At 37.2% G+C, this 14524-nt stretch overlaps 2 protein-coding genes across 2 annotated transcripts; both read left to right on the forward strand.

Moving 5' to 3' along the window:
• Positions 1 to 2260: 2260 nt before the first annotated feature.
• On the forward strand, positions 2261 to 4398 carry LOC149616165 (uncharacterized). The gene is made up of 2 exons (XM_089857257.1): positions 2261 to 2389; positions 3056 to 4398. Exons 1-2 carry the CDS (start codon positions 2354 to 2356, stop codon positions 3344 to 3346), a joined length of 327 nt encoding a protein of 108 aa, XP_089713383.1. The 5' UTR covers positions 2261 to 2353; the 3' UTR covers positions 3347 to 4398.
• A 6163-nt stretch (positions 4399 to 10561) lies between these two features.
• Positions 10562 to 11803, forward strand: LOC149616166 (uncharacterized). The gene has a single exon (XM_089856525.1). It carries the CDS (start codon positions 10589 to 10591, stop codon positions 11765 to 11767), a length of 1179 nt encoding a protein of 392 aa, XP_089712651.1. The 5' UTR covers positions 10562 to 10588; the 3' UTR covers positions 11768 to 11803.
• Positions 11804 to 14524: the final 2721 nt, after the last annotated feature.

A 14524-nucleotide genomic window follows, 5' to 3' on the forward strand; every position in this document is an offset into this window, starting at 1 on the left:
TTTACTTCAATTTTTATGCATGAAAATTCTGTAACCCAATAACTTGCACACATTACGGCACTCATTTGTATGTTCACCAATAATCACTCGTCAAATTTTAAGGTTATCATTGGGATATGTCCATCTCATGCATAACATGTAAGGGTTTGCACTATATCCAATATGAAATCGAAATTTCATTTGGTGGCGATGATTTTAACGGGAATAAAGGTACGACTTCGACAAAATATTTAAAGGGCAAGAAATGATTATTTTATGAAAATCCTCCACCATGATAATATTCCTACTATTTGTTTTTAAAGATTTCTGAACCCGTAAGTAAAGTATTTTTCTCTTAAAATAACGAGCAGTATAACATTTTAAGTTCTGGTTAAAGTTTTCGTTTACGTAGCGTGAGAACAATTTGGGAAACCAAAATAGACCTCTCCGAGTTGAGACCCAATTAAGAGGTTTTTCTTAAATAATTTATTAAATATCATATATATTAATTATTTTAATCGTCATTAATTTACCTTAATTCTAGTTAAACAGTTTTAAGAAACTTTATTCCTAAAATCATTTTAAACATAGCTATTGTTGACATTTGAATTCAAGCGTATGCCGCTATAAAAATTATTAGACATTCAGGGCTTATAAAGCGATTGATTCACAATTAACGATAAGAAAACACGCAGTTGCGTGAACCTTTGGTGGAAGCCATGCCATTGAGTTGCTAGACGTTTCTCGTACCACTAGCCGATCACCGTACTTCATAATCCTAACGATGGCAGTAGAAGCCAAAAATTGTTTCACATTTGCTCCGATTTGCCAACTGCGAACGCGATGACAGACATGTCCATTGTATTTCCTCTCCGTGATGTCATATCACTCGGAGAGGTTAAAATATTGAGTATTTTAACCCATTACCGTAGGAAATTAAAATTAATGTAACGTAGTCATGTAGATTCGTATTTGTGTTCGCATTAAGAGTTTTAGTACGTTGATTGCAAGAATAATATTTGTACTTTAGAAAGGATTTGCTAAAAGCGTGCACTCTCTGAAAGTGTGTCCAAAAACATCATCGATTTTCGGATGATGTTTCTAATTTCGTTGTTTTCAACAGGATTATATTTATAATTATTCAGAAAGCAACGAGCTGTTATATGTATATATCCTACCTAAGCTTCCAAAAATAAAATATAACGCCATTCTAGCTTTTCAGTGTTAGGCTCTCAGTAACCAGTGACAGACTTATAGAACACATTTTATGAACGTATGTTAGTAGTATTAGTAATGATAATAATACTAATCTTTATGCAAAATAGCAATATTTTGGATGATCACGGATATTGTTATTTAAATAGAGAATAAACATTATTTTAACATGAATAGTTCATATGTAAGGATGGAAGTGCAGCATTACGGCACTCACTTGTATGTTCATAAATGGTCGCCAGTTAAATTTCACGGCTATCATTGTGACATGTATCAAACCATTGTCGATCTCATGCAAAACGAGTAAGTATTTGTACTCTATCCAAATTGGAATCATTATTAATTTTATGGCGATGCTTTGAAGGGGAATAAAAGTAAAACTTCGACAAATCACTCGTTTCGATCCTTTCCCGACATATGATTTAAAATGTCCAACAAACACTCTTCAACGTCTACTTCAAAATGTATTGAAATAACTTTGGCTTAATTGAGTCGAGGTTGATGAAATTTATAAACAAATAAAATACCTATAGAAAACCGATATTGGATTACCGTATATTGCCCTACTCGATTCAGGACTACCCAGTGTTCTCAACTTCGATGGATTGTTTATGCTAGAAGATGTTAGTATCATTTCCGGAGGTCCTTTTACAGTCCAATATGGTTATTTCTATATTCTTGGCATATTTGATAACGATGTGAGCAATAATTTACAATTTACAATTTAAATTACCCCGTAATAATTTCCACCCTCTTATTATAGGTTTGGATTGCTATTGGCATTTACATTTTTATAATGTATATTATCATTCGATTAAGTATGAATATCTTGAAGCGAATCAGTTATCGCTACCATAAAATAATTACCAACAAATGGACGGATCCGTTTTTTACCGTGTTTAATTCCCTTTGTGTTCAGTATGAAAGTGCGTACTTTTTATCTTTAAATGTTTTCAAATATCAATTTTTTTTAATATTTGTATCAGAATTTGATAAGACTACTTTATCTTGTCGCATAATTTGGGCTACTTGTCTATTCGCTTCTACATTATTCTACATGTTCATCTGTTGCAATTTCTTCTCGAAACTTTCATCAGCTGAAAATCCATCATACATAAACAGTATATACGACCTCCTTGAAAGACCGAAAGTGAGATTTATGCTTAAAGAGGGATTCATTCCTAAGCTATTGCAGGTAAGTAACTGAATTGATATTTTCTCAAATACTGAACTCTTCGTTCAGTGATATTTGCTAGTCTAAAAAAAAGCGCGTACAATTCGTCCTCAACATCTACTCCTCACTGGCATAATGCGTTTGAAAACCAATTATGATATGGAACAAGAGTAATCTGAGGAAAATCAGTACGCTAACTGTGGAACGAGTCAGGTCCGGTGGGATGCTAGAAGTGGGGAGGGATACTCGGGAAAATGGCGGGCTGTGAACGTCAGACAAATCGGTAAGACCACCCGCCATTTGCCAAGTATCCTCACCCGCCATTTGCCGCGCATCCTCACCCGCCATTTGCCGTGGATCCTCACCCGCCATTTGCCGTGGATCCTCACCCGCCATTTGCCGTGTATCCTCACCCGCCATTTGCCGTGGATCCTCACCCCCATTTTTTAGCATCACACCGGACCTGAGCCGTTGTTCCTTAGTTAACAGGCCGATTTTTCTCTTATTACGCATCTTTCCCCATCAGCCTTGTGAAAACAACATTCTATCTTCGTAAGCTATTATTACTGCAATAAATATCTCCATTGACACTCATTTGGTGCAATAATAATTACTCAGCTAATGTTTCTATTAATTCAACCCCTTTAAGTTCAAAGTGAAATTAACAATATCTTTGTCCAAATGAAGACCTCTCCAATTCAGGCTGAAAGGGCACTGTTCGAACAAGCGGTGAGAACAAAAGGAATTTACGGTGATCAACAGATTATAGATCATTATCAATCCATATGGGCTGGGACATCTGCGTCTATTTATAGAAAGAGATATTTTCTAAAAGTTATTCCCGATATTAAGCCTTGCAATCCGAGTTCTTTGACTTACTACCATTTATCAAATGATAAAATTACGTCGGTATTATACAGCATACCGAGCAGGAAAGCCATGAATCCTTTCATTAAAAAAGTATTCTACGAAAGGTAAACATGTTTATAATCTTTCATTTTTTGATTTCCTCTTTATTTTAATCTAGGTGTGGTTATGTATGACCATACCAGGTTTTGCGGTCATTATTTGTATGTATGCAATAGGATTAAGGCTAGATACTCTACCGCCTTCGTAATGTTAATTACAATGGCCCTATCATATTTGTTTACAGCGGTTTCCTAATTTCAAATAGACAAAAATAAAGTTTATCGGATCCCACCCAGTTACAACGAAAAGATCCGCTCCAGTTCATGGTATTATTGGGAAAGAAAGAACATTGAACGATTTACACAAGTGTATTGTGTCAACCCTCAAGTTTTGGCTGTATCGAAGCCGATTTATTGAAAATCCAATATAGTCGAAACGCTTCGTTGGCGCGGAGGGATGGGGAAGTTGATGCACTGGTTGGTGCTGTGGCTAGAATGAGAGAATAATTTTCATGCTAAAAGGGCACTATTTATAAAGACTGGGTTGGTGTTATTTAATTACAGTTAGACTTTTCTGACCCTGCGATAAATAAATACATATTTGCAATATCTTTTTAGCTGCGAGTGTGAAAAACTAACTCGCTTTTACGATTATTATCTGATGGTGTGTGTGCGTCTGTTAGTCGTATATGTTAACGAAAAGACCCTTTTATCTAGATGTCGTAGAACACTATGTACTCCCCGAATATTACCTTAGCGAGTTAGCAAACATGAGTACTGAACGTTACCACATACTAATTTAACTTGCCCTCCCTACCTGTTACACATAACCACATCTTACTAATAAGAAAATCTTGATTTGTGGGAATTGTTTAATAATTTTCCCAGAGTTTCAAGATACGTTGAATCTGGTTTATTTTATCACACGTACGAGACTGGTTCGGAAAAGGCGTTGCATTGCTTGCGGGAAATGAAGCAACGGAACAAGGCACCGATGCAGGTTATGAAATTTAGCAGCATGGTTTTCCCCATCGTTGTACTGGTTGTTGGATATATCTTGGCAACCTTTTTCCTTATCTATAGCTGGTGCATAGGTATGCGATAGATATTTACGTATTTCTAAAGGAAATTGTTCAACGGCTGTTTTTTGTGTTGCCGCAAGAACAATAGTGTGCCTTTCCTATAATATGAACTTTTAATTCATATTTCACATACAGTAAAAAGCAACTGGTAATTCATCATAAAAGTCAATAATAAAAAATTGAAAGGGCACAAAATACTTAGTTTACGAAAACAGTCCACTATAATAATATTACTATATTTGTTTCTAAAGATTCCTGAACCCGTTATCGAACTTAAAAAGTAGAGTAGGTTTATCTTGAAATAACCTTTCACGTTCTAGTTAAAGTTTTGGTTTATGTAATGTAAAAAGAAAACATTTTATACCATTATCTTAGGAAATGAAGATAATGTAATGTAGTCATACATATTCGTATTTGTGTTCGCATTTAGAGTTTTACATTGACGTTGTTTGCAAGAATAATATTTGTACTTTAGAAAGGACTTGCTAAAAGCTTCCACTCACAGAAAGTGTTTCGATAAGCATTATCGATTTTCAACAGGATTATATTTACAATTATTTTCGGATGATGTATTTAATTTTGTTGTTTTAAACAGGACTATATTTATTCTAAGCAGAGCTGTGCTAATTAATTAGTTAGCTAATTCAAATTCTAATTAATTGGCATTTTTTTACTAATTGAAAATGGTAATTGAATTTTAATTACTTTACTGCTAATTGGGAAGAAAATATAATTAATTAGAATGCATCGGAAAGGCATTTATCTAATAAAAAATTAATTAAATTTTTGACCGTATTTGTTACTTACGGTTTCTCTTTTCACCTTAATTAGACAGGTAATTAATTAGAAATTTTTAATTGTAATTTATTAGTTTGAAAAATAAGTGACTAATTTCTAATTGAATTTAAATAGTTTTTATGTCTAATTGCTAATTGGCTAATTAATTAGTTCATAAATATTTCTCTAATTGCTAATTATAATTTAATTAGTTGCCAGCTAATTTGCACAGCTCTGATTCTAATGGAGCTATGGCTTCTTCATAAACTGTTTTAATATTACTAAAAATGTATGGCTCTGATTTTTTGATATTTTGGAATTTGGATGTATAGAACTTTGTCTTCATATATCTCAGCCCAGAGAATGGGCTTCCTTACGATACCATATTAAGGAAAACTACGTATACCCATCTTTTTTCTGATTTTTTGCCTTATTTTAATTTTTCTTTTTTTTTTGTTATTTTATATGTGATTTCGAATTTAGTGTGGATTATTATATTTCTGGTGTCAGATTAGATTATTTCGATTGAGTGTCTACACCGTATAGATTTAAAAAACACCCCGAATATTATAATAAAATACTTGTCATGTCGACATTGAAAATTAATTTCAATAGAAATCAATTAAAGCCAGTTAATTGGGCGTCTTGAAGCATTGATTAAGGACTCAATAAGTTATTCGCCTGAAAAAACTGGCTCGTTGCTCGCTAGACCAAATAAAGTTCTTTCAAAATTGTTCTTTATGACTTTATAATTTCAAAGTAAACGTTTTGGGAAAAGTTCCCTGAAATGATTTAAATCACGCAGTCGCGTTGAATAAAGCAATTTAACTTCTTTCTAAAGTCATTGAGTTATTAAATCACGTCCAACCACAACAACTTATTTCTAGATTTTAGTTCTTAAATGCAAGGCACAGAAACGTTTTTGCGTCGCTCAAAATTAAGCTGGATTCCCACTCGGCAGAAAACACGACGGAAACTCGGCGTTTAGGGCTCGACGTAAAAAATTTGGCGTCGACCCCGACGGAACTTCGGTTTCGTCGGACAGAATCGCGGTTCTATTTTTTCGGTCGTGTTCGGCGTTACGCCAGTGTCTCAGCCAATGAAATTATCTCACTGACTACGTCATAAATTTCAAGTGCGCACGCATACGCGAGATAGATTTTATAGCCGCCATTTTTTTGTGGTTGACCAAGGCTTAGCTTAAACATGCCACTAAGAAAGAAAAATGAAACTAATGGAAGTTAAAGGAGATTAGATGTTAATAGGAAAGAATTTAGTGAGGAGGCTAGAAAATATCCCTTCTTGTACGATCGAAGCGACAAGGGGACAAAGATAAAAATTCAGAGTGCGAAAGAGATGTTGTGGAAACCACTCAAATCTGCCACGTGACCCAAAAATATCTACCGCCAAACTAAAAATTCAGCCGTAGTGTGAACGGTCTACCGCTGGACGCCGGCGTAAGTTAAAATTTCTACCGTCGGCTGCGTGATTTCCGCCGGGTTTTTTAGGTCGAGTGGGAATCTAGCTTTAAGCATGGTTTTCACTTGGCGTAAATCACGACTTTTCGCCCAACGTCAAGCGACAACCGAAAAAAAAAACATAGTTACGCTGGACAGAAATTACGTTGAGTGTGGCGATATTAGCTTTCAATTTTTTCGGCCGCGTTCAACGTTAACGCTCTACGCGAGCCAATCAGCAATACAGTAGAGTCGTGACGTCATTTTCGACCACGCGTGGTCGGAATAGGCCGTCTGCGGTCCGCCATCTTTTTATTTATTTCGATCCTAATCGAGTCAGTTACTAATAAAAATCCCTAAAAATGCCGAAGTTCAATGCTGAGGGGTTTATTGAAGAGGTTAGGAACAATACAAATCTGTATGATATTAGAAACATAGATTGCAAAAAAAAAGACAATAGATGGGCCGCAATTAGTGCCGTGTTCAGTTTATCTATTAAGCCTTGGATCCATTATTTGCGGGAACTACGCTAAGTGAAAACGCTATAACGATGGGCAACAACGTTAAAAACAAATCTGATGTTTGACGTCCAGCTGCAAAGTAGTTTTTTTCGGTCAAGTGAAAACCATGCTTTAACCGAATACTTCTATTTTTCTGAGCCACGGCATTCGCCTTAGCGCGCTGAAACCTACGACGAATGTGAAGCTCATTCGCGGCCTGTCCTCTGTCATTCCCGAAAGCAGTGTCGTTTAGCACAAAGCGTAAGGAAAAAGCGAAATATATTAGGTGCTTATTTTTTGCATATTTGTGAAACATTCCACGCCAATCTTTTCAACCGTAGAGCGTTTATGCGAGCGTTCCTCGAGCGGAATATTTAACAAACACTGATAATCTGTGATTTAAGGTGGAAGTCATTTTTATAGTTTGAAAAAATGAGTGTTTTTAAGCAGTGATTACTCAACGTCTATAAGAGATAAAATTATAAACTTTTCACCAAAATATACTTTGAACATTTTTCTGGGTAATGAAGTAGTTTGATAATTTTTGGAAAATTACAACTATTTTTATTTTAATTTTGAACAATAGCTCTTTTCTCTTTATTTTGGGCACTGATTACAGTATTCCTACTGATTTTATTCGTATTTTTTTAACTGGTTCCCATTCGTAACAAATATACGCAAGTATTGAAGTACTTTGAGACTATTTCCTTAATAAGTTTTTGAGAAATTAAATAAAATTCAAAACATTACTAGTTTCCGCCAAAATTCGTAAGAAGGCGCTATGCTCAATTTAAAAACAGAAACTAAAGTTCGTAAAAAGACCATTTCACCAAAGAAATCAAAGATAATATATATACATCCTCCTTGAAAAATTATCTGCAAAGGCGCAATATATATTACAGCCGAATTAGCCGCTACCTATTGAACTCTAGGCTGAAACGTATTTTTTCCCATCTTCACCGTGCCTTACGTCTTCTTTTTTGTTCATTTTCACATAATGGGTCTTTTATATTCGTAACAGATAAGAGACCTAGCTTTATTGTCCCCAAGCCACCTGTATTTCTCATTTCTTGGAAAGGGAGATTGAGAGGCAGGGGAATATTTTCTACAAGTATAGCACAATTTCCTAAAAATCAGAGAGAATTATGACAGAAGCTATAGGCTTTGACAATGGAAAAACCTATATGTAGCTCAAACAACAAGCAATTGTAAAAATAACGTTTTTCTAGATGCGCGCGCATAGTCGAGGGAGGGAAAAATACCTTCCATCTCTGCTTTTACCCCGTTAGGTTTTTCGAACTTGAACTTTCTATGGATCTCGTGACATTTTTATAAAAAGAACTTGACGATTCAGACATAGTTTTAGTCTCCAAACAATTTATTTAGTAACTATGGGTAGGCATACCGGTAGTCGTCGCCCTAGTTTGAAGCCTCTATCAAGAAAGAAACGTTTTGTGGAAAAAAGAAAACTCATCATTAGCAGGTATATTGAATTTGCTGTACAATGTTCAGATAAATATTACGTGCAGTTTCTGATCCGAAATAATTTGTTTTTAGCAAAGCGAAGGAAAGTACTCTAAATTCCCAAATAGGTTCCGTAGAACAGTTTCCCAGTTCGTTGAGCGAACTAAATTCTTCAGTAACGAGCCTTATAGAAATAGCTACCGACGAAATCAGTATTATTCTTTCATCAACCGAGAACTCTAGTTTGATACAGTCATCAACCGCTGAAGCCAGTTTCGTACAGTCATCAACCGCTGAAGCCAGTTTCGTACAGTCATCAACCGCTGAAGCCAGTTTCGTACAGTCATCAACCGCTGAAGCCAGTTTCGTACAGTCATCAACCGCTGAAGCCAGTTTCGAACAGTCATCAACCGACGAAGCTAGTTTCAGTTTCAGTCAGTCGATATCAAACGACGAAGCCGGTTTTATGCCAACACCTACTCAAGAAAATCAAGAGAATGAAACTGAAAGATGTCTCGTTACTGTTACCGATACTGAAACCAAAATCCACCAAGATAATGGACATGCGACGAGCAATACCCATAATATTACTGAAAATCGTAGACAATTATCTTCACTTCCTATTTTACAAGGATATCGTATTGTTGAAATAGGTCATATAATATCTGAAATTCGGTCACTGGAAACTCAAACTTGCAAGAAGAACCAAAAATGTTTATTTGAATTTGAAAACGAGACTCGTATTGGTCTTATATCAACTTTGAACTTTGAATGCAAATTTTGCAAAAAAAGAAAAAGCATCAACACCAGCAAAACTATTGATTCTTCTGGAGGAGCGCCTCGCAAACATTTTCACAGTGATGGTATTGTGAAAGATAATTCCAAAGAGCTATCACTGAATTATCTAGCAGTATGGGGCTTTGTTTCCATTGGTAGTGGATTCGAAAACATGGATGAAGTGTTCTCAATTTTAGGAGTTCCTAATATGAGTAAACCAACGTACTTGAAAAGAGAGCAGGAACTGGGAGAGGTAATTATTTTTATCACACATTTTGTAAAACAGTAATTGAGTTACGAAAGTGATACCATTAGTTGTAGAATATCAATACCACTTTCACCCTTTATTTAGTTTTGGGAAAATGTTCTTGCCCGAGAAATGTCTGAGACTGGCAAGGTGGAAAAGGAGTTGGCAATACATAATGGAGACGTTTCTGAGGATGGAATTCCGTATGTCACAGTTATAGTTGATGGCGGGTGGTCTCATCGAAGCCACGGGCATCGTTATTCCGCGAAATGTGGTGTGGCCTGCATTATTGGTGCGAGAACGAAAGGGCTGCTATTTATCGCAATGAGAAGTAAATACTGTTGCATATGCTCCATGAATAGCGAAATTAAAGAAATACCAAAACATAAGTGTTTCAAGAATTGGGACGGATCTTCTCCTGCTATGGAAAGTGACATCCTAATCGAAGGCTTTAACAAAAGCGAGGCCATGCACGGCATACAATACAGAACAATTATCGGTGATGGTGATTCCTCGGTTCATATTAAACTTCAAGAAAATGTATCATACGGCCACAAAATTAAAAAAAGTGAATGTGCGAACCACGTAGTTAGAAACTACCGGAAAAAGATATATGCTCTCGCAAAACAAGCTGTCTATAAAACAGCTCTTTCGCAGCCGAGGATTGTAAGACTTGGTAAGGGTATGAGATCCGCGATCAAGCATGTATCCCAAGAAATGAAAAAAGATATAAATAAAACAGAGGGCTGCGAGAATGAAGAGTTAAATTTGGTGAAAGTGTATAAAAAGTACGCCGAGCTACTTAGAAAAGATATTCGAAATGTGCACAATCACGTGTTTGGTCGACATCAGCACTGTCGGGAATATTTTTGTACCAAGAAAGGCCCTAACCGTACTTGTCTCCTAAGCAAAGCTCTCGAAATGAAATTACTAGAATCGTCACAAAGAGTTCAGGACTTGGCTTTCTCTTTGTTGGATGACGAAACCAATAACTTGGCAGAAAACTACATGTCATTGGTTGCAAAGACTGTTGGCGGAAAACAGATATGTTATAATAGAAGGGGATCGTATTTTACGAGATGCATCGCAGCCGGACTGCAATTTCAGATGGGCCGAAGGTGGCACGCGGAAGCCATAAGGACCTTCACGAACCGAAGTCCCTCGACAACGGTCAAAAAACATGTTTCTAGGTCACAAAATCAAAAGATTTGGAAAAGAAAATGCTTGTTGAAACAGCTGGAAGCCACAAAAGATAAGAAGAATCACGTGGACACTCGCGACGAGAAAAATTATGGCGAAAGTTCTGAGAAGCCCGATATGACGGAAGAGGACATGAATCGACGAGAAATTGAGGTTTTGAATGAACTAAGTGTATCTGTGGAAGAACAAGGTGAAATTCAACAGCGTACATCTAAACAAAGTGACAGTGAAGAGTGGAAACTTCAACGCTCTAGAAGGATTACGGCATCCAACTTCGGTACCATTTGTAAGAGGCGCATTGAATCAGGCTTTTCTAAGCTTGTAAAAAATTTCTTGTACCCTAAACCTTTCACAAACTCCGCTGTTCAGTGGGGCAAAGCTAAAGAAAAAGTGGCCATAAGAGATTACGAACGGATGCGCGACACTACCGTGACGAACTGCGGCATATTTATTGACTTAGAACGAGGATACCTCGGAGCCTCTCCCGATGGACTTGTAGGAGATGATGGTCTTCTGGAAGTAAAGTGCCCCTACTCAGCTAGATTTTTGAATCCACTCGATGCCCCTAAATCTCTGTCTTCGTTCTGTTCCCAAAATATTGAAGGAACACTGAAACTAAAACGTAACCATAATTACTATTATCAAGTCCAAGCGCAGCTGCATATATCGAACAGAAAATATTGCGATTTCATTATCTGGACTTCCAAAGGAATGGAAATAGAAAGAATTTTACCGGACCCTTTGTTTTGGAGCAAAATTTTGCCAAAATTGGACTCATTCTATAAAGAATGTATGCTCCCAGAAATCATAGACCCTCGTTTCACGCGCTCTCGGGAAATACGTGAACCGGCTTCCGTAAAATTAGCTATAGATAAACGTGCATCAAAACAAAGATCTTCCAGTCAAAGTGTAAAAGTAAATAAGAAAAAGAGACAACCGCTTTCCGATATCACTCAGTCTCCGAAAAAAAGGAAACTTCGTCCATAATCAGAAACAGGGTGAAGAAGTATTGCTATTTTTTTTTTTTGGTTAAAACATTTTATGAATAAATTGAAAAAGTCAGAAGTCCATAACCTTCCTGCGTGATGGACTCCCGACACCTGAAAAAATGGATCCCTCAAAGTGCTGTGTCTGTTTGTTTTTTCTCTTTTTTTGTCAGATACCTATTAAAATAAGTAGTGTAGTACTTGCAATAGTTTCCAATAACTATATAGTAAATGAGCACCTTCCTTTTGGAATTGAAAAAAACATTTTTTCCATGGCCGTTTATCGGCAAAACTAAGGCGCTCACCAACTATATATGGTTAGGTCTAGTCTTCGACTCTTTGCCAGGTTCTTGTCTTTGTCCGTTTCTTGAACGTAAATTGCTGCATTCATGCTATTGAAAGAACCCCATCTTTTGAAATTGACCGCCTATAGCTTTTACTAAGTGCCACAATGGGGGTGAATGGGGAACCAGCCTACCAGGTGTTTATATTTCTTCAACCCCCCCAAATAGCCGCGGGGAAGAGTTGAGTTTCAGAGACATCTATGCTGTTTCAAATGTACTTTAGCAAAACGATTTTTGCGACACTAGCGGTTTGAAGAGCAACTACATAACCTTTTACTTACCCCTTAAGACTGCTAAATTGACCATTCGCCTCAGCTTCACTATTTTATCAAGAGGACAAAAATTTAAAGGTATTTCAACAATTGTTTAACCATATTCAGAAGAGATGGACGATACCAGGCTTAACCCGATACCGATCGATACCGGTGCAAACATGAACCGATACCGATCAATACCGATATTTACTCACTATGATCCAAAACCCCGATACTTCAACCGATACCGATATTTTTAGTAGTACAGTGCCATTTACATATGTATTAAAAATACTAGGAAATAATAATAGTGTAATTTCATGAATTATACTACCAAGTACAATGTTTAGAGTTACTTCCATTATAATATCACGCCTTATTGACATTTATTGAAATGTATTATCACTATCATTACTGAAAGACCTAAAAATGTCATGTAGCGCCATATAACGTATTTTAAACGAGTATCGGTTTAGTATCATATCAAACCAACCGATCCGATACAATCGGCAAACCCCGAGTATCGGTGCCGATACCGATAGTATAATTCAGGGATAAGACTTGATATTGACTCTAATGTATAAAGAGTGTTTTATAATTGGATGTACGTAGGCCTGTTAACGAGCGAGCTCGGCTTGGCTCGAGTAAAAAAACAGCGGCTCGGCTCTGTTAACATACAGGGTGTTTCTGATAAGCATGTCATAAATTAAAGGGTGTGTTCTTTGGGTCACACTGAGTGAAAAGCAGGCCTGTGCGAGTACTCGATCAAAGGCGAGTACTCGACTCGAGACTTGAAAATCAAAATTTTAGAACTTGAGAATAATTTCGAGTCCTCAAAAATCCTCACTACTGGACTCGAGGAGGACTCGAATTGAGGCTTAACACCATATCAAGTCCAAAAATATTTACTATGGATAAAGAATTTATTCTTCTTTTGTCTCTTGTCAGCACGCACAAATCTACATTACATAGAGGCCTAGCTTTCCCGTGCTGACAACCGAAGCTCCAACAAAGTATACATCGAAAAAGCTGCCTTCGGAGATAGGGAGTTGCCTAACGCTCATCCTTTATCCATGTATTTCACCTGAACTCGGTGACTGGGAATTTCAAGTAGAGCGCGGTATCTAGTGGGCGTTTTCCGATTTATATTTTAGAGAAGACAGATGATTGGACCAAAATTTTACGTCAGCTAGAACATGTTTATTGACGTTTGTTACTTCAGGAGTGGTTACTTTTTATATCCAAGCTGTGATATTTGAACAAATAAAAGATATGAAAATATTTAGCCTTGATTTTGACATGAAATCATTTATCAGGACTCGACTCAGGGCCGGTTTAAGCAATTTTGCATCCGGGGCCCGGGATAGTAAGCGCCCCCTTAAGCCGAGAAAAAAGGAACAGTAAATGTTGCTGAGGGGGAATAGTTTAACTCAAAGCGCCCCCAACAAGCCTTGCGCCCGCGGGCCAGTGCCCCCTTGGACCCCCCTTTAATCCGGCCCTGACTCGACTGGGACTTGATTTAATTTATCAGGACTCGACACTGGACTTGAGACGTAGTTTTGAAGCTGAATTTAGGACTCGAGGACTCGATACCAGTTAAAGGACTCGACTCGAGATTCTATAAGACCTTTTTTTAGGACTCGAGACTCGACTCGAAGCCCAAAAAACTGGACTCGCACAGGCCTAGTGAAAAGTGTCAAAGAACATGGGGTCTACAACGCTTAGTTTCGGAGGTACTTAGCCATTTTCTAGCATTAATGCAAACATGTGCCCGTCTAACGAACGATTCTTGGACATGTTGAAAGATGCCTGGTGTGTTTCGGACTGTTTCACACCCTTCAAGTATTCGTTGTTGCAAGTCGTCCACATCACGGACTTCACTCTTGTACACCAAGTCCTTGAGATGACCCCAAAGGTAGAAATCACACGGATCCTTTGAGGTGGATTGGACGAGGAGGACTAGTTGCGTGGCCAGCGAGACCTCCCGATTTGAATCCGTTTGATTTCTATCTTTGGGGTCATCTCAAAGACTTGGTGTACGAGAGTGATGTCCGTGATGTGGACGACTTGCGACAACGAATACTTGAAGGGTGTGAAACAATCCGAAACACACCAGGCATCTTTCAACATGTCCAAGAATCGTTCGTTTGCATTAATGCT

This window comes from Phalangium opilio, unplaced genomic scaffold (genome assembly GCF_054372755.1).
Source record: "Phalangium opilio isolate 3A_F unplaced genomic scaffold, DU_Popi_V2 ptg000217l_1, whole genome shotgun sequence".
In the NCBI taxonomy this organism is placed as follows: domain Eukaryota; kingdom Metazoa; phylum Arthropoda; class Arachnida; order Opiliones; family Phalangiidae; genus Phalangium; species Phalangium opilio.